The sequence below is a fragment of the Lissotriton vulgaris genome, chromosome 3_1 (assembly GCF_964263255.1).
Source record: "Lissotriton vulgaris chromosome 3_1, aLisVul1.2, whole genome shotgun sequence".
In the NCBI taxonomy this organism is placed as follows: Eukaryota; Metazoa; Chordata; class Amphibia; order Caudata; family Salamandridae; genus Lissotriton; species Lissotriton vulgaris.
The window spans coordinates 1,513,867,666-1,513,892,201 of NC_141689.1; the positions used below are offsets into that span (position 1 = coordinate 1,513,867,666).

At 45.8% G+C, this 24,536-nt stretch overlaps 1 protein-coding gene across 4 annotated transcripts in view; it reads right to left on the reverse strand.

The window, feature by feature from the left end:
- COPS4 (COP9 signalosome subunit 4) overlaps positions 1-24,536 on the reverse strand; it is a 260,796-nt gene that overhangs the window by 156,382 nt on the left and 79,878 nt on the right. For all 4 annotated transcript variants that reach the window (XM_086961983.1, XM_086961985.1, XM_086961984.1 and 1 more), the window contains exon 3: positions 11,690-11,841. In XM_086961983.1, coding sequence (XP_086818109.1) covers positions 11,690-11,841 — 152 coding nt within the window. The remainder of the gene's footprint in view (positions 1-11,689; positions 11,842-24,536) is intronic.

The window sequence follows — 24,536 nt, forward strand, 5'->3', positions numbered from 1 at the left end:
AGTCCTTCACAATATGTGAAGGGTGCAGACAATAAATACAGTCAGAGTGCTGGTCATCCACATGGACCCTCTTCTTGTAGCAGGTTCCACAAGCTTTGAAAAGAGCCTTCTTTTCAGACATTTTGAGGAAAAAAGATCAAAAACTGAGTAGTCACTCAGGGAGACTACCTTACACACGAAGTGCGGTGAAAATCTGAGGAGAACTGCCTGAGCTGGGAAGGTTCTAGAGGGTGAGGACAGCTGATTGGCTGAGGCTACTATTTCAGGTCTTTTTACATAATGATGTAGATAGGCTGCTAGGTTTTGAGGCCTAGTTAGGCCTTTGGGCTTTTCCAGCCTACTACAAGAAATTTTTAGGCACTGCTATTGTATATATTTTTACCGTGGGACTCCCGCCTCGACGACTGGGAATGATTCTGGCATGTGAACCTATGAAAGATACCCTAATACTGGATAAAATGGCTACCTATAGACCACAGGAGGAGGAAGCCTGAGGCAGCAGCACAGGATTACGAACAGCTGCCGCTCTGGAATCTAGTACAGATAGGGCCTCATACCGAGTGGCAAAGAGGGAGAAGGAGCAGGGCAAGCCATTGCATTCGGATTGAGAAGTGGATCTGATTGAAGAGGTGAGCAGGAGTCAGTATGCATTCCTCCCTTCCTTGGAAATGAACAAGAGTCTGGAAGAGGCCGAGGAGACAAGAGGCTCCCAACCCTCAGGTCGAGAGAGCTGAGGCCTGAGGACTCCATCCTACCTAGCCCCCTAACCCACAAGTGTAAATGCTGAGAGCTGGTAAGCAGCCACGCATACCTCTGCTGATTAAGATTGATAGAGGCACTAAGAACCTGGTGTCAACCTGAAGCCCATGGAGAATAGCAGTGGGGATTTGGGACAAGTGAAGAGCAGCCCCAGAAACACACTGGTGTAATGATAGATCCCCTCCCCCTAACTGAAGATTGAGCAGCCCAAAAGAAAGGAGGTACTGATCCCCATGGAGAGAGAAGCGAGCCCCTGAGAGCACAAGCAATTAGAAGCCGGGTGAGCTGATAATCTGCACTGCACAGCCCAGCTAGTGGAAGGAAGCACTGAAAATCCAAAAAAGTCCTGGGGTACGCATCACCTATTGAATTGAAGAGTGGTCAGAGAAACAACGAAGTGGGGAGAGAACAATAAAACTCAGCAGATCTTATCACCAGACGGGGAGGAACAGAATCGCTGAATAAACAGTTACCTGTAGGGGCCAATAAAGAAGGCAACTACATAAGAGGAACAGCAATAGGTGGAGTATCATAAACAATGGGAGCTATGCCAGGGAATGCAAATAGGTACCTATGCACTGGAATTGGACCGTCAGGAGAAGGGTAAGTAAAACAACTTTTGTTATAAAGATCGACTTGTCAGGTAAAATGCAAGAAACCATGGTCTCCACCCTTCAAGCCATAAATCCCTCGCATCCGTCTAACACGCAGCGGCGGTAAGGCTTTCTCCTATCTCGCCCCCGTGTACTGGAACAAGCTCCCTCTTCACGTATGTGCTTGCCCAAGTTACTTTAAATTCAGGAAACAACTTAAAGACCATCTATTTTAATAACACCCTCATGGAGTTCTGTCTTTGATCCGCAAGCAGCGCTGAGATGCCCCAGGGTGATTTGCGTGCTATATCAAGTTGATTTAACAAAACATAACAGAGCGATAGAACAGTTTGCATGCATGCAGGTCAGGTGAAGGGAGGTACTACAGAGGTATCACAGTCTCTGAAAGAACTTTTCACATTCTGTACGCTGATGATATGTTAATATACCTGCAAAGCAGACAGGTAGACAACAGAGGAGACATGGACCCCTAGAGAGGTATGGTGACATATCTGGGTTATAAGTCAAATGGAACAAGTCTATTGTGTACCCGGTATGCCATCTCTCTATGCACAATGAGTCTGGAAACTTAATGGTTTTAAGTGGGAGCCAAACACAATGAAATATCTGGGGTGCATATTTACAGGGCAGAAACAAACCTAATGACCGGAAGGGCATATAAATGCAGCAATAGCATACAGCTCTCACAAAAACGATGAGCCTACCAAGCTACTGTATTATTTTGTATCTCTCAGTTAAGGTACCAAAGGGATGTTCCATGCAGTATGCTCCATATTGACAGAGCTAATTTGGCATGAGAATACACGCAGAGTAGCACTAGGTAACTGAAACTACTAGTGAGAGGGCATTTTAACTACTACTGACTTCACACTGTATTAGTTGGCAACTTGGCCGCAGTGGGTCACAAGATGGCTAATAATACAGATGTCACACCCTGGAAGAGTAATCCCAGGAGAGCCCACGATTAATACTCTGCTAAATAGATTACCAAAACCTTGGGGAAAGGAAGGGAATGACTGTTAAAACATGTAGATACTGCTGAGTAATTTCACTGAGGACTCTCACAAGTGCCAAATACACCTGAACTGCAACCAATGTGTCTGCAGGCCATAACGTACTGAGCTGAACATGGGGTGACCAGGGTAGGAGATCTATCCAAGAAGTGGGGAGAATGAGAAGTGGGGGATGGGGGTTTAAGGGATTGTGAAGATATACAATGGGATTATGATTTACCAGGAGGACAACCTCACCTATATGGTGCAACCAGGGGAGTTACAAGGACATTCTGGCACACAGGCCAAAAAGAGCAACCATACACACAAAGGGCTTAAATCAATGCGCCATACCAAGGCTTCAATATTTTGGGAACTCCTAGAGCAGGTAAATTCTCTCTCTCTCTCTCTCTCTCTCTCTCTCTCTCTCGAGAGAGAGAGAGAGAGAGAGAGAGAGAGAGAGAGAGAGAGAGAGAGAGAGAGAGAGAGAGAGAGAGAGAGAGAGAGAGAGAGAGAGAGAGAGAGAGAGAGAGAGAGAGAGAGAGAGAGAGAGAGAGAGAGAGAGAGAGAGAGAGAGAGAGAGAGAGAGAGAGAGAGAGAGAGAGAGAGAGAGGAAGAAGAGAGAGAGGAAGGAGAGAGAGAGGAAGGAGAGAGGAAGGAGAGAGGAAGAAGAGAGGAAGCAGAGGGGGGAAGCAGAGGGGAAGCAGAGGGGAAGCAGAGGGGAAGCAGAGGGGAAGCAGAGAGAGGAAGAAGAGAGAGAGGGGAAGCAGAGGGGAAGCAGAGGGGAAGCAGAGGGGAAGCAGAGGGGAAACAGAGGGGAAACAGAGGGGAAACAGAGGGGAAACAGAGGGGAAACAGAGGGGAAACAGAGGGGAAACAGAGGGGAAACAGAGGGGAAACAGAGGGGAAACAGAGGGGAAACAGAGGGGAAACAGAGGGGAAACAGAGGGGAAACAGAGGGGAAACAGAGGGGAAACAGAGGGGAAACAGAGGGGAAACAGAGGGGAAACAGAGGGGAAACAGAGGGGAAACAGAGGGGAAACAGAGGGGAAACAGAGGGGAAACAGAGGGGAAACAGAGGGGAAACAGAGGGGAAACAGAGGGGAAACAGAGGGAAGAGAGGAAACGCATGGCAGTTAAATTCTTGAACGCTGCTCCTAAAATAAAAAGAAATGCCCAATTTAATTGAATAGTTTTTACAATATCCATCGAACCTACATTACCCAAAAAGAACCAACAAATTCTCTTCAAATTCTTAAGCAAAATGCCCCAGGTGCACAGAATCCAATTCAGACTTTATCCATGTACTCGGAAGCTAAACTGAAATATTAGGTGTATTGGTTACAAGTAGTTGAGTCCATCAATGGTGTGATCAGCAGAACATACAAAAAGAAATAAAAAGTCTCCAGGCGCTAGTTACGAAACCGGTCCTAGGATGCTTGTTTCCAGTCCAGGAAGGACCTGGCCTGGCAGTTCAGGCTGGACTGTTCCCATGGGGGGAACAGGGTCAAGACTGATTTGCATATGGCTGGATGTCAACTGGAATGGCATGGGGGGTGGGGGGCCAAAGAAACAATGGGTTTAGGCCAAGATTTCTGTACTGGGGTGAATGTATGACATTTTTCTGCATTATGTCCATTAATTGTTTTTTTTGCATTTGTCACCCCAAATGGAACTAGTATTCCCAGACATGGGTTCCGTGCTCTCCATGGCACTAGAGTCAAGCGAGCCTGGCTTATATGGGGTGATACCCCAAAACCGGTCCTAGGATGCTTACTTCCAGTCTACGAAGGAACTGGCCTCACAGTTCGGGTTGGACTGGTCCCATGGGAAACAGGGTCAAGACTGATTTGCATATGGCTGGATGTAAACTGGAATGGCATGGATACCAAAAAAACTATGGATTTAGGCCCAGATCTCTGTAATCGGGTGAATGTATGACATTGTTCTGCATTATGTTGATCAATTTTTTTATTTGCGGTTTAACAAACAAAGGCATACAAAATAACGAGCATGATCATAGATCTTGCCTTGAACGTAGGAAAACAGCAGATAGCAATGGCTTGGAAATCTAATAAGGGCCAAAACTTGAAAGTGTGGCACAGCAGCGTACTAAGTGGGGCAGAATGCCAAAGCTCCTATTTGCATAGGAAGTTCAGTCAAGGCCACATAAAAAGTGAAACAGAGAGCCAGGGACCCAATAGCAATTTCACTGCTTGGGATGAGGAACAAAACTGAACTCTATCTGAGCTCCTTATAGGAGACTCATACAACAGAACGGTTGACACCTCCTTTCGTGCGACCATCCTGAGGAGGCACCACATTAGAGTTCAGGGTAAGTCCTGGTCATTCTGATATTGATAACCAAAAACACAAGAATAGGCATGATGGAACTGACAACAGAAACACCCTTGTGTGATCCCGTTAAAATACAAACAGAAGATTAGGAGATACTGATGGGAACTGGACATGAAATGTTAAAAATGAATCACTGTACACTGTGCTATTGAAAAGTCATTTTGATGGTTATTGGTATATGAAACAAAGATGATCTAGATTTGAATGCTTGCAATGTTCCAGAGTTCATAGTTTGGTGATGAAAAAACAAAAATACATTTCTTACCCAGCAGAAAAGGCAAGCCATTTTCAATACGATTATAGTACAAGAACATAGCAAGAGTTTAGAAACTCAACACTTTCCACATAATCTGTAATGAACAAACAGGGTGTCTACTAGCCAAAGAAGGCTTTTGAAGACGGCCAGACACTCCGAAGCAAAGGTACTCAAACATAAAGGGTAGAGCTGAAAATGTATGGTTTGGGTGTTAAGAGTAGGCACACAATGACTAAGTTTAAAATGGAACTGAAAAGGAGATTCAAACATGTCAAATAAAAGGCATGAATTGTCATAAGTGTTATATTGGGCCACCAAGCGAATGCTAAATTAATCAGTGGGCCACCTCACTATCAGAACATGCCAATGCCATAAACCGCATCAAAAATTCTCCTCCTCTCCCTCACCGGCATCTCAATCTCAGATTTTCATCCCGCGATATGCAAACCAGACTGGGTGACCCTCGTAGCATCCTCCACACTGCACCCCATGAGGCCACCTCTGGCAAACACAACAGGGCCCACTCTCATGCCCTCCCATCTTACTCCCAGGAACCCATGCCCCCCCTATCCCCCAACAGCACCACCTTGTTAATGCAAACACCACCATGATATGCAGCCTAGCAGAACTTTTGTCCCAACAATAACCACAATATCCTATGTTTCACCTTTATGCATGTATCTGAAAAGTTGATGTGCATGCCATACTAATGTGTGCATGTGAAGAAATGGGGTGTATTTTATGGTGGGGTCGTGTGACCTCGCCGTGAAATACACTTACCAACCCCTTTAGGACCAGTAGGTTTTGTTCATGAAACCCTAAGCTCTACCCCGGGCAGCTGTGGCTCAGAGCGGTCAGGCTTACACAAGTGTTAAACATTTAAAGAGCACCAAAACAATTGAAGAAGAAATACACAAGACACTCAAGAAATCCGGCACACATTTGTAGAATTAACTGTATTTTTAGGTAATTTTAGACACCAGTGTGAAAAAAATCCACCAGAGGTTTCCGGGGATACAGCTTTTACAAAGTAAAGGAAAGCTAGGGTGTTTCCTTAACTGCATCAAGCGCTGGCAAATATAGACACTTAGAAATGTTTTTGGGGAAAACTTAGGAAAGCTTAAATGCGGTTGCTTCCAGTTACTTTAAGTGACCAACTCCTGCAGAGAGCCAGCCAGGGGAACAAGCAGGCCATCAGAAACCGTTACTGTCAAAGAAGAAACAGTCCTCAGTCAGCTGGAGGCATTTTTATCTCCTTGCCATAATCTTCTAGGGAAGTGGTCCCGATGCAAGGGATACCGGATGCAGTAGATGCCCAAAGATGCTGTGGATGAAACGCGGTTGACGGGGGCCTTCCTGTGGCTACTCCTCAGTCCACACAGTCACTGGGCTACCAGTCGCTCGGTGTCGCAGATACTGCAAAATCCATCTTTAGGCTGTAGCTTGCCTTCTAGGACACCAAGCTGCATACCGATGACTCCTCAGGTCCAGTAGACTCAGGTGCAGCTCCTGAGCATCCGTGGTGCTGCACAACGGCGAGGACCAGTGCCCAGTGACCTGGGCTCCCACTAGCCAGCCTGTTGTGGCACTGTCCGGTGAACAAGAGATCAGCCAACTGAACCTTAGGCTGGCCTTGGGAAACAACTTCACCAAAAGCACGACACAGCAGGCACAGTCTCTGCTAGCCACCAGGTGCAGCCCATGTCATGGCAACCTCTTTCGCCGGGAGCTTGGTGCAGCATGGCAGTCCTTCTTCCAGACCAGTCAAGAGCTGAGGTCTGGGTGACAGGAGTGCCCTTTTTATGCTCAGGAAATGCCCTCTGGGTAGGTTACAGCTGGTAGCCATTGGGTTACTAGGCTCCCTCTTTCTGATGACCACTTCCAGCGAAATGTAGCATCTTGCAATCCAAGGAGGCACCATTATATCCACTCACAACTTGGGGAACCCCTCTCTTGGCATCAACCGCTCCCTAACCGCTCCCTAGCCCATGCTAGTGGTGTGGCTAGAAAGGGGGCTACATGCCCCAAGAAAACCAGTTTGGCAACTGGCTTCCCCTTCTTTGTCCCTAGTGCCAGTCTGTGTCTAAACAATGGAGAAGACCCTCTCTGAAGTGTTATCCATTTACACTTCAAAATAGTCTTCTCCTTTGATGCTCGCCTTTTGGGCTAACACCCATGTGTCTTCCTGCCAGAGAGAGGTAACTCCTCATTCTCAATGGTTTCCTTTCCCCGAGTCTTGTTAACAAGTCTCCATAGGGGGCGCAGAAAGCTGTTACGGGGACAGAAGACCAATGTGCAACCGTTAAGAGTACAGTAGATTAAACGCAACAAAGTGTCAACTTTACAAAACTTGCACATCACAACAAGTTACATTAATTTGGACTAGAATATCAGGCTTACTGTTACGAGTGTTTTGATATCTAGTATCAACTATAGTATCACAGTTCCAGAGTTAGCACCTCTGATGGGTCAGCCTGTAACCCTGTCCTCGCCAATTTGGGTACAAAGTCTTTCAACAGTAAAAATGACAGCTTTGCGTTTTTACTGTCAGAACATGTAAAATACATGTGAAATGTGCTGCACCCTGACTTTGGGCTCAGTAGGCCTGCCATAGGGGTGATTTAAACATACTGCAGGGGGAGTATGGCATTGTCATTGCTTTTAAATGACAAAGTGGGACTAGCAATTTACAACTGCTCTTCCAATCTACAATGGCAGACGGGGAGGCTCGTTTTGCCTAGGTCACACACAGCGTGGCTCAACCAGTGCTGCAATTCCTGTGGTGAACCTCCAACATATATGCCAAGAGTACCCCGTTTACCATAGACCTGGGATTATGCCATTGTGCATAAGCCAATTCAATATACATGTTTTAGGGTCAGCGCACCGGCACGGAGGTCTAGTTAGCAAGCTTTAGCGCATTCTCAGAGTGATAAAAAAACAGGAGCATCTGTCTAAAAACATGAAGTTGACCATACAAAAAGAGACATTTCCTTACGATGTCTTACTGGTTTCTCGGTTGCTAACACCTAATAAAAAGATTTTGAAAAAACAGCACTTCTCCTCAAGTACAACATTGACGTTAGGGGTGTGGTATTCTTCATGGGCACTTTTCTCAGGAAGGAGACGGGAATAACCATGAAGGCACCTGCAGGCCTCAGCAGCAGCCAGATGCCATCCCACTTTGTGCAACAGATATGTAACAAGAATAAGGACAACAATTAAGAAGAGGGAGACAGGAGATCGCTTTTAAAATTCACGTTGTTTATTTGCACAGGCACTTTGTCCCCAGGCCCCAGGCTCGTGTGCTCCAGCCCCGTTCCACCGCAACTGACGCTGTTTGAGTGGAGGGCGGACACACACGGCCTGACACTCCCCCTGGCACACCTGACGCTGGAGCTAGGCGGCAGGCGGAGTTGCATAAAACCGGCAAACTGAGAGCACGCAGCCTAGAGTGAGTGCTGCTAACGCGATTGTCTGTGTTTGTGCTTTTAAAAAATCTTACTGTGTTTTGAATTGTAGGTCCCTGCCTAAGCACGCACATAAATTAGCTTTACTGCTAGAAAACCATCAGATAGAGGTTCTGTTCCTTACAGAAACGTGGCTTTCATCAGCCCCAGATATTGTTCAGGCCTTGCCCCCGGGCTTCCTTATCCAACATATCGATCGACCGAAGGGAAAGGGAGGGGGAATAGCAATAATTTATAAAGACTATCTCATTTGTCGCCTTCATGGCAGCCCTGTATCAGACTGCGAAAACACTCAGTTTTCCATTCAACTTTCCCCTTGTAACTCACTTTCGGGGGTTCTTATTTACCACCCTCCGGGCTCTGTAGGGCAGTTCTGTAGTTCCCTCTTGGAAACCTCCCTAGCTTTGTCTAGTACCTTACCGAATTTTATGATCTTAGGAGATTTGAATATCCATTTCGACAGCTCCGGAGATAACACAGTAACTGAACTAAAACTCGATCTTGCAGCCTACCAACTTCATTTGGGGACTTGCCAACCCACTCACATAGCAGGGCATCTTCTAGATCCCATATTTTGCAAAATCCCAGAGCTTAAAGTCCTGGCACCTCTTCCTATGCCATGGTCGGATCACTTTCTGGTACCGTTTAGCTGGCGGATTCCCGCCACCTCCCGCCTTAGGCCGACCCCCAGTATGCAGGTTCGTCCTTGTAAAAAAATTGTTCCGGAAGAATGGAAGCGAATCCTTGAACTTTCCCCTCAAACTTCCGATTGCAACCCTGTATTAGTAGATGCTCAGTTTTCGGCATGGATTGAAGGTTCACTAGATATAGCTCTCCCCAAAAAATCTGCCCCCAAACCACGCGGAAAAACCACTTCCCCCTGGTTTACTAATGAACTTTGCCTCCAAAAAAAACTATGTAAACAGGCGGAAAGGGCTTGGAGGAAAGAATTCGACCCCCCAAAAAAATCAGATTATAAACTCACGATTCTAATCTACAAAAAGGCCTTAAAATCTTCACAGGCGGCCTTCTTTGAGGAAAAAATTAGGTCCTCATCAAATTCATCCAGGGAAACCTTTCGTATCGTGAAGAAACTTCTTAAAACCCCGGACCCTTCGCCTCCCTCCGATCCCTCTAACCATCGTTGTAATGAGCTGGCAGAGTTTTTCGATCTTAAAATCCAAAACATCTTGAGGCTTCTTCCTCCATGTAAACCGGTTGAGCCGGAAGAAAGGCACTCGGCAGTCTCCCAGCAAGTAGTTCTTACTTTTGACACCTTTCTCCCCATCACTGAAGACATACTCCTTCCTATTTTTCAATCCATCAAGAGCGGCTCCCCGCAAGACCCAGCTCCACTTAACATCTTGAACTTAGTTACATCTACCATCCTTACCCCAATGGTCGAACTGATTAACACCTCTCTTTCACAGGGCATTGTCCCTCCGAACTGGAAGAGGGCAATAGTAAAAGCCCTTCCTAAAAAACCCAACCTTGATCCTTCAGTATTGAGCAATTATCGGCCCATCTCCCTACTTCCAGGTATCAGCAAGGTGGCAGAAAAATACGTTAACCGTCGGCTATCCGCCTTCCTTGAATCAGGGGACCTACTCCAGCCATCTCAGACAGGATTCCGCCCTGGTCAGGGTACGGAAACAGCAATGATTGCGGTGGTAGAGGAGACCAGAAAGATCTTAGATTCAGGAGGATCAGTGGCAGTGATCCTCCTGGATCTGAGCGCAGCTTTCGACACCGTGAACCATCTAACCCTGATTCACCGGCTTGAGTGTCTGGGAGTTACAGGGCTTGCCCTATCCTGGTTGAAATCTTTCCTCCACAGCCGCACTTTTCAGGTGGCTGAGGGGAACTCTATCTCCAATATTACTCCGGTACACTGTGGCGTCCCACAGGGCTCATCTTTGAGCCCTACGCTTTTTAATGTGTACATGTCCCCCCTTGAGGAAATAGTTACCCCACATGGGGTTAAACTTTTGACGTATGCTGACGATACCCAGCTTATCGTATCCTTGGGTCAGCTGGATCGTTCTCCCTCGGATCTTTATTCCTGTCTTGAAGACATATCTAGCTGGATGGACAGTTCCCATCTAAAGTTATAGTGACAAAACTGAGATCCTGATCATGGATAACCAATCACACTTTCGCCATGAAATCATGTGGCCACCTTGTATGGGTCCGCCCCCGACTCCCAAACCTGACATTAAAAGTTTGGGTATTTGGTTGGACCAGGAACTCACGTTTAACACTCAAGCCAGGAAAACTGCGGGGATCTGTTATGGTCTCATGCGCACTTCCCGGAAAATCCTACCTCTGCTCCCCCCTCAATCTAGGAAGCTCTTGATTCAGGTCCTCATTTTGTCAAGGCTGGATTATGGCAATGGCCTGTATCTTGGCGCCCCCAAGAAGGTAACTGCTAAACTTCAAGTTGTCCAAAATACAGCTGCTAGGCTCCTTACAGGCATTAAGACCCGCTGTTCAGCTAAACCCGCTCTCAGGTCACTTCACTGGCTGCCTATACAGGAAAGAGTAGATTTTAAATCCTTATGCACTACTCATAAAATCCTCTATGGCAATGCCCCTCCCATTCTGAAAGATCTCATTGTGCCCTACAAAACTAACAGAGCCCTTCGTTCCACTCACCTTCACCTGGTCTCTGTGCCCCGGATCAAGAAAGCCTGAACGGGGGCACGTCTTTTCTCCTATAACGCCTCCAAACTGTGGAATTCCCTCCCTCCTGCAATTCGGGCTCAACCTAACCATCTTTCTTTTCGTAAATTGTTGAAAACTTGGACATTTCCCTAACTTTTTTCTTATTTTAGCACACTCACCAACGCTGGGACGCTCACGGGCAGCCATGCGCTTTACAAATCTTATTTCATTTCATACTAATGCACACAGCTTCCCTCTGATTTGTCATCGTTCTCATGCAGAAATTAGCAATCTTATAAAAGGAAAGAGGCTTTGCACAAAAATAAAGCCTCTCCACCACCATCATAAAATGACACAGGAGGACACAACCCAGATAGAATAGCAGTCTCTGCAGATAAGAGTAACTACATTGTCATACAAAACACTATATAACTACTTTATTATTACTAGCTACTGATCTTGTAACAAGAGATATTTGAACACACCAATTTAAAATGATAACCAAAAAAATAAGGTAAAGACAGTCTGTTTTAGAGTAATATATCCATGAACTGTAAACATTTGCTCTGGTCTGACCTGCTCCTCAAAGGAGATAACACGTGGCTGGATCTTTTCCAAGGTGAAATGATAGATGTCTTTGGCTGTGCCGTCGGGCAGAGTAGGAAGGTGCGAACAGAAGTCTGTGAGCAATTGGCGCGAGATCACCAGGCTGACATTCTCGTTGACCACTGAAAGAGACATTCACATACAAGAATTAGAAAGACTGGCTGTGTGCGTACGAGGGTATGCACATTCCACTATGAAAGAGTTCTGCTTCATCCCGATCTGCTCTTCACACACAAAATTATATTTTCCATTGTGTAGTGCATTCAGAAAGAATTCTGAAAGTGATGCAGTAAAAAACAAAAATATTTAATGAAGTTAAGCTGATTAGTTTGAAAGCGACAGGCCGTTCTATCCACATAAAGTCAGAAAGGCAAAAGCTGTTTCTCTGAGAGCACAGATCTGTACAAATCAGGGAACTATCAAAAAGAAAAACAAGCGAGACAACCGGAAAACATGGGATTACTGCAACATGGTTTTAAAACTGGAAGAAAGAGAAGGTCATGGGAGAGGTCTCTAAATATTTGGGCAGACTTTCACTAATATTTTCTCAAAGTGAAACAAAATTCACAAGATGGGTTAGAATTGTTGAATAATTGACCTTATAATTCTTGGTTGCGTAGTCTTCCGGCTCCATGGTATGTTGTTCTGCTGTACCTATTTTTATTCTCTTACTCTGTGTTCTCATTTGAATATTAGAAGCCTGGTAAGTTAATCTAGTGTCCAACATTTTAAAAAATTGGCAAAGACAACACTAAATGGAGGGACTGGCAGATAAGAGAATGACTTAAAAAGAGTCAGAGTCAGAGTCAAAAATACTTTATTCGATTAATTAAAATCATAAAGTATACTACAAACACATACACATTTAAAATAGAAAAGACATACATACATTTCATTCATTTATAAGACAATACTGTTCAATACATTGCAAGCATTTGTAAAAACGTTAAAAACTGTAAAAACGGTTAAGAACATTTGTGCAGGGAAAAGTGCAGGGAAAATGACTTAACAAGAAATGGCAATGACAATAGATGTGATTTATAACAACGTTCCTATGAAGTTACTGACTCATTCTTACATGTATTCACAATACAATACTCAACACAAACTCAATCACAAGCAAGATAACATTTTTTAAAAAACAAGTAAAAAAAGAAAAACACTACTCCATAAACGTGGCTGGTATGTGTTTGCAACTAAAACAAAGTAAACATTAAGCATAGCAGGGAGCAGCCAGGTTGCATAATATTTTTCATTGGGATTAATTCCTGATCCAAGATGGTTGACATGTTGATTCTAACAGTGGATACACTATAAAACACCCTTCAAGAAGGCCCTGGGTTTAGAAGCAGGGGCCGCGTAGGAAGTAGTGAACCGCTGATGACATTAGCAGTAAACGAGCAACCTAATAGCATTGCATAGGGAATTCTTGTGACGCTCCCAAAAAATTATTAAATAGAAAGAAAACACAAAAAAGTGAAAAGGAAATAATCAGCATTGGCACAGCCAAGAGGTCCAGCCTTTGGGTCCTTATAAGTGTTTAGCTAGAGCTAATGATTTTTATACATTTTGATGGCATATTGCAGTAATGGCAATGGGGTTTCTTAGTTTGAGCTTAGTGTAATAGAATATGAATATATATATATATATATATATATATATATATATATATATATATATATATATATATATATATATATATATATATATAATATGCTACTTACCAGTATGCATCTGTTTCTTGGCATAGAGGGCTGCAGAGTGGTACATTATGAATAGATCGCCATCTGGTGTTGGGCTCGGATGATTGCACTTTGTTTTTCTCTTGGAGAGTCTTTTGTATCTTGGCGACTCCTCCTTTGGTTGCTAGTGCGCATGGGCATCGGCTCCATCCTTAGATTGTTTTGCCATAGTAGGGTTAGATGGAGTAGTATGATAGAATACAGATAGAAATGCCCATGTAAGTGTATCTAAATAAGATATTGTTGGAACAGACACAGGTTTCCGGGGAGGCTGGGAGGGCATGTACCACTCTGCAGCCCTCTATGCCAAGAACAGATGCATACTGGTAAGTAGCATATTCCGTTCGAGGCATATGGGCTGCAGATGGTACATTATGAATAGACTATACAGCAGTTCTCTCCCTAGCGGTGGTTGCCTGTGTCTGTTGCAACAGTCTGAAATAAAGTCTTTAGTACAGCTTGTCCCACCCTAGCTTGTTGTGTTGTGTGCAAATCTACACAATAGTGCTTTGTGAAGGTATGCGGTGTAACCCAGGTAGCTGCTTTGCATATGTCATCTAGTGAAATGTTTCCCAAAAATGCCATAGATGCTCCTAGTTTACGTGTAGAGTGAGCTCTAGGAGGAACAGTTAATGTCCTCTTTGCCTTTAAGTAGCATATTTGTATACATTTTACAATCCATCTGGCAATGCCTGCTTTAGAGATGGGATTGCCCTTATGTGTAGGAGAAAACGCTACAAACAGCTGTTTTGTCTTTCTGAAAGTTTGTGTTCTTTCTATATAATACAATATTGCCCTTCTGACATCTAATGTGTGTAGGGCCCTTTCCGCTACCGTCTGTGGTTTTGGAAAGAAGACCGGTAGTTCCACTGACTGATTGATGTGGAATGCTGAAATGACTTTAGGCAAGAATTTTGGATTTGTTCTAAGAACCACCTTGTTTTGGTGTAACTGCATGAATGGTTCTTGAATTGTAAACGCTTGTAACTCACTTACTCTTCTGAGTGAAGTGATAGCTATGAGGAAGGCCACCTTCCATGTGAGGAATTGTATTTCACACCTATGCATAGGTTCAAAGGGTGGTCCCATTAGTCTGGTAAGTACTATGTTGAGATTCCAGACTGGGGAAGGTGGCAGTCTTGGTGGAATGACTCTTCTGAGTCCTTCCATGAAAGCTTTAATTGCTGGTACTTTAAACAGGGAAAGATGTTGCCTGTTTTGTAGGTACGCTGCTATAGCTGCGAGATGCACTCTGATCGAGGTATATGCTAAGTTGCATTGCTGCAAGTGTAGTAAATAGCAAATAATCTGTTTAGTAGATGCGTCCAGAGGGTTGATGTGGTTACTGTTACAGTGTACAGCAAACCTTTTCCATTTTGCTGCATAGCATGCTCTGGTGGTAGGACGTCTTGCTTGTTTAATGATTTCCATACATTCTGGGGGTAAATCTAAGTATCCAAACTCTATGACCTCAGGAGCCAGATCGCTAGGTTCAATTGTTTGGGATCTGGGTGCATTATTTCTCCATGGTTCTGTGTAAGGTGCATGGGTAATAATCTTAGCTTTTGATGTGGCACCTGTGAGAGTTGCAGTAGCGTGGTGAACCACGGCTGTCTTGCCCACATGGGTGCTACTAGTACCATTGTCATTGAGTGCTGTTGCAGTTTCCGAACCACTAACGGAATTAGTGGGAGAGGGGGAAAAGCGTAAGCAAATTTGTTGGACCAATTTATCCATAGTGCATTGCCCTGGGACCTGTGGTGTGGGTACGTGGATGCGAAGTTTTGGCATTTTGCGTTCTGATGATTGGCAAACAGATCTATCTCTGGTTGTCCCCATCTTTGGAAGAATGGCTGCAGTATTTGGTTGTGCAGCTCCCATTCGTGTACTTGTTCTGACTCTCTGCTTAGGATGTCTGCTATCTGATTTTGAACTCCTGGTAGGTGTTCTGCTAACAGATAGATCTTTTGAGGAATGGCCCATCTCCAAATGTCCTGTGCTAGTCTGGATAGTTGGAGAGAGTGTGTCCCCCCTTGTTTTTGAATATAATACATTGCAGTCATGTTGTCTGTTCTGATCAGGACTGCCTTGTTTGTTATTTGCATCTGGAAAGCTTTTAGTGCTAGAAATACTGCTAGTAGTTCCAAGTAGTTGATGTGCAGTTTCTTTTGCTGCACACTCCATTTCCCCTGCACTGTGTATTTGTCCATGTGCGCTCCCCATCCGGAGAGCGATGCGTCCGGTTCTAGGAACGACCATCCTTTGGAAATGTTTGTTGTGTTCCACCACTTCAGAGAGCGATGCGTACGGTCGTCTACCAACACCAGATCTGTAATCGGACCTTGAGCCTGATTCCACTGTGTCGCTATACACTCCTGTAGTGGACGCATTTGTAGTCTGGCATGTGGTATTAGTAGTATGCAGGAGGACATCATGCCTAACAGCTGCATAAACACTCGTGCTGGTAGTGAGTGTTGTGGTTGAAATCTTTGTATTAACTTGACCATTGTCTGTATCCTGATTGGATTGGGGTATGCTTTGGCTCTTCCCGTGTCTATAGTAGCCCCCAGGTATTGTTGAATTTTGTTTGGTTGTAGGTGTGATTTTTTGTAGTTCACCGTAAACCCTAGGTGGTGCAGCAATTGAATTGTCTTCTGTGTGTTGTGAAGGCATTCTTCTTGTGACTTGGCCTTTATTAACCAATCGTCCAAGTTAGGGAAGACATGTATTTGTTGTCTTCTTAGGTGTGCTGCCACCACAGCTAGGCATTTTGTGAACACTCTTGGTGCTGTTGTGACACCGAACGGAAGGACTTTGAATTGATAATGTTGTCCTTCCACTACAAACCTTAGGTATTTTCTGTGGGCTTTGTGAATTGGGATGTGAAAGTAAGCGTCTTTTAGATCCAGTGTAGAAAGAAAGTCCCCTTTCTTCAGTAAAGGGAGTACTTGTTGGAGCGTGACCATGTGGAAATGTTCCGAATTTATGTATGCATCGAGAGGTCTGAGGTCCAAGATTGGTCTTAGGGACCCGTCTTTTTTGGGGATTAGGAAGTATAGAGAGTATACTCCTGTCCCTTGTTGATGTTTTGGAACCTTCTCTATGGCATGCTTTTGTAGTAGTGATAGTACTTCTTCCTTTAACAATGTCAGATGGTCTTGACTCATTGGACGCTGTTTGGGGGGGATGTTTGGTGGGGTAGCAGTGAGTTCTAGGCAATAACCATGTTGGATAATTTGTCTCACCCACTTGTCTGATTGTGATGTTTTCCCAGACAGGTAGGAACTGTGCTAGACGTCCCCCGACCGGTGTTATGTGGTCTGGGGGAAGTTGTATTAAGTCACTGTTTTGGGGTTGGGGAGTTGCGGTTGTTATTATTTCCGCGACCCCTACCCTTGTTGTTGTTACCTCTGTAACTACCTCTTGAATTACCTCTGGGTGACGTTGGCGTAAAAGAGGTGGATTGCTGACTTGTTCCTGTACTCTTTGAGCCCCCTCTATAGGTGGATCTACGAAAGGAACCCCTTTGTGTTGGCTGTTGTAATGCTCCCATTGACTTAGCCGTTTCTGTGTCCTTTTTCATCTTTTCTAAGGTCTCATCTGTGCTTGAGCCGAAAAGTGTCTTTTGATCAAAGGGTTGGTTCAATAAAGATGTTTGTACTTCTTGTTTGAACCCTGAGACTCTAAGCCATGCATGTCTCCTTAACATGACACTGGTGTTGATGGATCTTGCTGCAGTGTCTGCCGCGTCTAGGGCGCACTTAATGGAAGTGTTAGTTATTATCTTTCCTTCCTGTATTAGCTGATCTGCTCTCTTCTGATGTTCTTTGGGGAGATGTGTGATGAGTTTTTCTAACTCATCATAATGTGCCCTGTCATAACGTGCAAGTAGCGCTTGTGTATTGGCTATACGCCAGCTATTTGCCGCTTGTGATGCCACTCTTTTGCCTGATGCATTTATTAATTTTGACTCTATCAGGTGGAGGGGCCTCTCCTGTAGATAATGAGTTCGCTCTCTTGCGAGCGTTTGAAACTACAAGCGAGTCCAGAGGTACATGCCCTTTTATAAATATTGGATCCTTTGGAGCCGCCTTATATTTTTTATCAATTCTTGGGTTTAACACCCTAGCCCTCACTGGGTCTTTGAATATTTCTTCTGTGTGACTGAGAAGACCCTTCAGCATAGGTAGAGTACCTGATGTTCTTTGTGCAGTAGGTAGTGTCTCTAATAGGAAATCCTCTATCTGAGGTTCTGTATGTAGATCTACCTTATGATATTTTGCTGCCCTATTAATGAGCTGTACAAACCCTGTGTTATCAGGTGGTGAAGGCTTTGAGGGATATAACTCTGGGTCGTTGTCATCATCTGACCCTGCGTCATAATTTTCCCATGGATCATCCTCATCTGGGATAGTGTCATCATCCCCTTGAGGTTCTCCCTCCCCTGTATCACTGTCTATATCTGACTGAGGTGTAGATGGTCTTGGTGTAGAAGGTGGAGGAATATTTGGCATAGTGTGAGGAAAAGGAGAAGAGGGTGTGACTTTAGGTCGAGGAGAAGTAGGAGGAGTTGTATTTGTCCCCAGTGTTCTCTTTTTAGAAGGAAGAGGTTTGTCTTCTAGCTGTTCATTCTTCCTCTTCTTCGTCACTACTTTGCCAGTCTGTGGATCGATAAACAAAATCTTTTGTTTTGGATCTGTTTGCTGCTCCTGTGTCGGTACCGAAGCCTTTGGTTCCGAAAGGTGCCTTTGTTTTCGATCGTCAATGTTCGGTGTTTTCGGCACAGAGTGTTTGCTCGATTCCGATTTTTTTGGTGTCGAGTGAGTCTTCGACGTCGAATCATGTTTCTGTTTCGACATGGAATGTTTCGATGCCGAGCTTTCCCTTGCATGAAGCTTCGGCGTCTAAGTCGATGTCGACCGCTTCTCGGATCCGACATGGTGTGAGAGCGAGAGTTTCGGTTTCAGTTTCTGTTTCGTTGCCGGGCCCGAAGGCGGGGCGTCGGAAACTTTTTTCGGCGGTTTGACCGGGCTCGAAGGCGGGGTCGTTACCACACGGGGTCGGTTTTTTGGTAAGGGGACGTCGTCACTCACGGTTTATTGCACGTCGAGTTCCTCGACATCCGACTCGTCCCCTTCCGACCCCGACTAATCTTCATGATCCTCTTCTTCTTCGAGGTTCTGGTCTTCGAACAGCTCCGGGATCGCCTCCGACTGCATTCTGGAAACCTCGTGTCTTCGAGCTCGACGGTTTCTAATGGTCGACTTGGAGGAGAATGCTGCGCAGGCTTCGCAGTCCCTGGATTCGTGTTCAGGCGATAGGCAGAGGTTGCACACCTCGTGTAGGTCCTTGTGTGGGAACTTAGCACCACACGTTGGACATTTCTTAAATGGAGTCCTTTCCATGGACTCCGGGCTTTATCACGTCGAGAAAGGCCTCCTGTTCGTCGACGTAGATCAAAGTTTTTCTTCGATATTGGAGTCGAAACGCGTCGGAATGGAAATGAAGTCGCGTTCGATAACAATACCGTCGAATTGGAAAGGGAATACGCGCCGAAAAGTCACTTCTTTCCGAAGTCGATCTGGAGCGCTTCAATCCTCATCCGAACCCGATGGCGGAAAAAAACAATCTAAGGATGGAGCCGATGCCCATGCGCACTAGCAACCAAAGGAGGAGTCACCAAGATACAAAAGACTCTCCAAGAGAAAAACAAGTGCAATCATCCGAGCCCAACACCAGATGGCGATCTATTCATAATGTACCATCTGCAGCCCATATGCCTCGAACACATACATATATATATATATATATATATATATATATATATATATATATATATGTGTTAAAAATAGAGAAGGAAAGTTTGAAGATGTTAGAATAAGGCGTTAGAAATACATTTGTGTGAAACAGAGATGGAGTTAGTACGAGATGAGTGTAACTGAATATACATAATTATACTTAGAGGCAGTATAAGGAGTTTTTGAGAAAGAGTAATAAGAGAGATTATGTTTGAAATTGTGTATGTGTATGAGCTTGAGAGAGCTGGAAGAAGTGGGAAAGACGGAATTAGAGTGGTGTAGTAGATAGTGTGTGATATATTAATTGCATTGTGTAGAGGACTTAAATGAGGAATTACAGACCTGGCCACAGAAGTAGCAAGCAGCACAGCACTGTCAAAAGGACTTGGAATGAGGAAATACCAACAAGACCAGCGAAGCAGCTAGCAGCACTCCCGAGAGTACTAAGAATTGGGAGTTACCACGGAGGACCGGAAACACATCTGCAGTACTGCCTAGAGAACTTAGAATAAATAATTACCACGGGGACCAGAGAAGCAACTAGCAGCACTGCCTAAAGGGCTACGAATGAGCAATTACCACTGGGACCAAAGAAGCGGTTGCAGCACTGTCTAGAGGAATAACAATTAGGAATTACCACTGGGACTAAAGATGCAGCTAGCACCACTACCTAGAGGAATTAGAATGAGGAATTTTGACAATACCAGAGAGGCAAGCAATAAGCCCTGTCTAAGGAACTAAGAATAAGGAATTACCACTGTACAGCGCATGCAAACAGAAATTGGAAGCAAATTCTTTTGGTGCGTATAAAACAATTTGTTGACTTAAAATGAAATGTGGACAAACTTTCATCAGTAAGAAAAGCAAAGAAATACCACAAGGTTAACAAACCCACTAAATTAAGTGAACGCAGAAACCCAACCTCCAAAGTAAACACTGTTCTATTGCTGCTCATGTGCACAATTTTACAAAATAATGTGCCAATACGCTACATTTAACCACACTGCAAATATTTTCCCCACAAAGAACTTAAAGGGCATTGAGGCTTGTAAACACCAGTGCTTACTATAACAAAAAGGAACAATGAGCGAAATACTACTGCTGTTGTGTGCGATGGCTGGCCAGAAGAAACCGTGCACACGTTCAGATGGCAACAAAAAGAACGAGTGAAATCCGATGGGAAGGAACCAAGCACCTAAAGGAGGGCCAAAAACGAAAGATTAACCAATAGAAAGCAAATCAATATGTCTGGGTGACATAACCTGGGAGCAGCGGAAACACACTGTCACGGGTCCAACAAACAAGAGCCTGTTACACCCGAAGACTGGTGGTCCGCCACCCCTCTTTCACCCTGCACATTTTCCCCACAGCCACAAACCGGTACATGGTATGAGGACCCCAAGGACATCGTGAAGGATTGGCCAGAGGAGGATAACGCATGCGGCTTTTTTACGGGGCCGGGTCGCAGGTTGGGTTGGGAGGCGGAGGCAGCCACCACTGTAAAAACCCCTGCAAGAGAAACCCTTCCCCGAGCAGGAGCACTCCTAGACACGTCCGTTAGTTTGAGCACTTCACACTGGTTGTGTTCCCTCACTCCCGGCCCTTATCGCCATTCCCCGAGTACAGGACGTAACTCGTTGTTTTCTTTTCTTTTATGGTACCACGCGAGAACCCTGGTGCAGAAACGTGGCCCGGAAGAAAACCACAAAGCATCGCGACGGAACCCCTATTCCGAGTTCAAAGACATTTTTTGTGACTTTCATGAAAAAGACATATATTCCAATAAAGCCTTCCTTGAAACCCCTATTGAAGGCACCTGTATTTCTGTTTGACCCACCAGCCCCACCTCAGGTGGTCGATACCCCTGTGAACCCAACACCCCCGGGACACACACTAATTGTAATATGGCCAATTTTGTACACCAACTGACCTGCCCCTGCCCACTCAGGTATGTGGGCATGGCAACTCGACCGATCAAGATCAGGATCAGTGAGAATTAGAGCACCAGTAGACGCGGATGATCTGCAACCAGGATGACCAACCACTTCATTGAGAAAAGTCACTCCTGTGAAGAAATAGAATGGACCATCATTGAAGCCAATCAAAGCTGGAGTAGTACCTCTCTACTATGCCAAGAGCAACGCTGGGTCCATCGCCTCCAGACCGACCGCCACGGCATGAACAAAGATCCCGTGGACCGAGCTCTGATCAACACGCTCTTAGGCGCTCTGTTTTACTCAAGGAGGTCCCGCCCCCCCTCTATATAACCCCCATATAGACTGAGATGACCACACAGCCAGCCTAGCAGGGGGTGGTTTGACAATGAGCCAAGACTTTGGGTCTTTACACTCTGACAGTATACCCCATAACACAGGTACTGAGAGCATCACCCTCTCTTCAGGATACCACTACCCTGGCACCAACACAGTCACATACAGGGGTAAACCTCACTTATCCATCCCACCCATTGTTCCCTTCAGAGGTTAACAAACACTAGTGGTACTGTCACTCCAGCACCACTATGTTCTGCCCATGAGGTTGACATTCCACCTCACTTTGGGATCATATACGGACATTAGCATGTGCCCCCGCTGACTTTACCATGTATCACTCAGTTATTGAGCCGAGTGAGTTTCATCACTCTCGACTTTGACATCCTATCTGGTCACCCCAATACGTGTTGAACCAGATACCCAGATCACTTTCTCGTCTCCTGATCCTTTTTAACTCACATTCAAGACTCTTTCTACTTGCGACGTCTGAACACTATTCACTACACATGTGCAGAACCTCCCAGACGAGTGGCATTCCTTTGCGCATGCGCATAACCGCATTCTGCCCTAAAGCATGCACAGCACAAAACGGGCATGACTAGGCATACCGGATGAGGTTGCCGCCCGCTGACCAATTAACGCTACTACAACTGGAGTATCCCCATCGATCCCTTTCACTACCGGGCAGACGTGAGGTACAGGTAGGTGCTGATGAGCCGGCACCTGAGTTAATGGGTAAGTAAGACACTACGAGGCAGAGAAAGAGGATCGACAAACAGTAAGTCACTGTATTGCTGGATGTAGATTTTGAAAGATACTCATGCACTGTGCTCTGTCGCCTTGTGTTTCTCTCCCTTAGTCCGGTAAGGTGCGGGCAGCCCACGTCCCTAGCCCTTGGAGTACTACTCCCTCTCATTTTAGGTAAGGGTTCCGCTCTATATCCCACTATTATGTCCTCTGGAACCTGTGGTGACATGGACTTGTGTACTGTTGGCTCTCATCAGTCTCTGGGCACTTTAGCATCGTTTACGGTGGCTATTTCTGAGCACAGCGTGTTGGGTGCCTAAGTGCCCTAGTGAACCAGGTGTCCCACCATGCCCCCAGACCTTGGCATTACCGGAGGCCCACCTAACAGCACATTTTCGGTTGTGGTACATTTCGGGGTGGTTGGTGGTTCAGTACGCCCTATCCACCTCCTGTGTGGCTCTGTGCTGGGCACCTTCCACCGACCGCCTATGTGCAATGACCATACCGGGTTGTGCAGCCTCATCTTCAACTCCCGACCATAACAGCCTGTCATGTCTACTATGCAACTCTCTTTTGCCTTAAGATACCACGTACATCAGTGTTATGCCATTGAGCCTACTCACTTGCGTGATATACGTACCTTGTACTTTTTACTCTCTTTCTCCCTAGGCCGTAGATCAGGAAGCAGTCAACTATTCAGTTGTAGCCCACCAGTGGTAGTCACAGGTCTGGGCCTGCCCTGATCCCCTTAGAGGGCGACTATACCCTCTGTGTATATAGCCCTGTTTGTTTGTGGGGTCCCCCTACCAGAAAGCAACATTGCCGCAACCTTGCCGCCACAGAGTCCTGCCGCCAGCGCCGCCATTCCAGAACTCCATTACCCGGCAGCACCAGCGGCGAGCGAGGCGCGTACACCGCCCACGACCACAGCAAGCGCCAGGAGGAGCTTATAAGGAGTACAGGGCTCTGGTGGAGAGGAGCCCTGTTTGTTTGTGGGGGCCGCCTACCGGAAAGCAACCTTGCCACCACCGAGTCCTGCCGCCAGCGCCGCCATTCCGGGACTCCATTACCCGGCAGCAGCAGCGGCGAGTACACCGCCCACGACCACAGCAAGTGCCAGGAGGCACTTATGAGTACAGGGCTCCTGCGTCGTGAGACGCGTGCGGGCAGTGCCGGGCAATGCCAAGGGCGGGCCCGTCTTTGCCCATCAGTGGCTGGAGGAGGCTGGGCTGGGCCATCCCCTTTGGCTTGAAAATAGCGCCTGGAGGAAAGTATTAGGAGCTGAGGGGTTCAGAACAGGGGTTAGGCAGGAGGAGTGAACATCCGCCACAACTGTAAGTGCCACTATTTACTTTGCTAACTTCAGTTGTCTCTCTGGGCTTGTTGTCATTTTCAGTATCAAGAAAGCCCCCACAAAATTAGCTGACACTATAGAGCGGTGTATGGGCAAACAAACTGTAAAAGCTTTATGCCACGCCCCACCTTGTTCCACCCCTCCACTTCCCCCCCAGACATCAATCGATCGGATGTTACAAAGGGCGATAGGAGTGGTGGCCACAGAAATTCAGCGGACTGAACGCCGACTGTCTATAACTCCGGACCTCCCTCTGGCCTTGTCACCATCTAACCTTTCCCTTCCCCCTGAAAGGGGTGACAGTACACAAAGTCATGCCTCTACACCTAAGTCGCTTGCTCCAACCAGAGAAGCTACATGCAAAGCAACTACCAGAAATAGAGGGCGTACCAAAACCCCAGGTAATGCTAGTGTGGCTAATCATCATCCTCAAACTAAGAATGCGGGGGGCAAAAAGAGGAAAATAAACAATGGAACCGCCATGTCGGTAGGGGCCGAACAGTGTCTGGGAGCCTCCAAATCAAATGGATCCAACGCCTGCTGCATGGGCTGCCTCATTTTCTAACACATTATTCAATCAAATCAGTGGGCTTTTAAAAGAAGAATTTGCCCTAATCCATGCCCGTTTGGACAGTATGACCAAGTCCTGCACATGTATTGACACGGTACAATCAAATACACCACTCCCAGCCAACACACATGGGAGAAATATGGCTTGAACTTTGTGCACCAGTCTGAGCAATATATCTGCTGAGAGAAGCAGAGGGGAAGGTTTTACAGCCCATATTGCAGACATGGGGATAGCAACTTCTAGCAATACAACAGCTCGTATTACTGTGGCAAAGGCAGACGGTCCCGTTGGCCCGGGAGTAGCCCCCACACCCCAAGATCAAGAGCTATCTT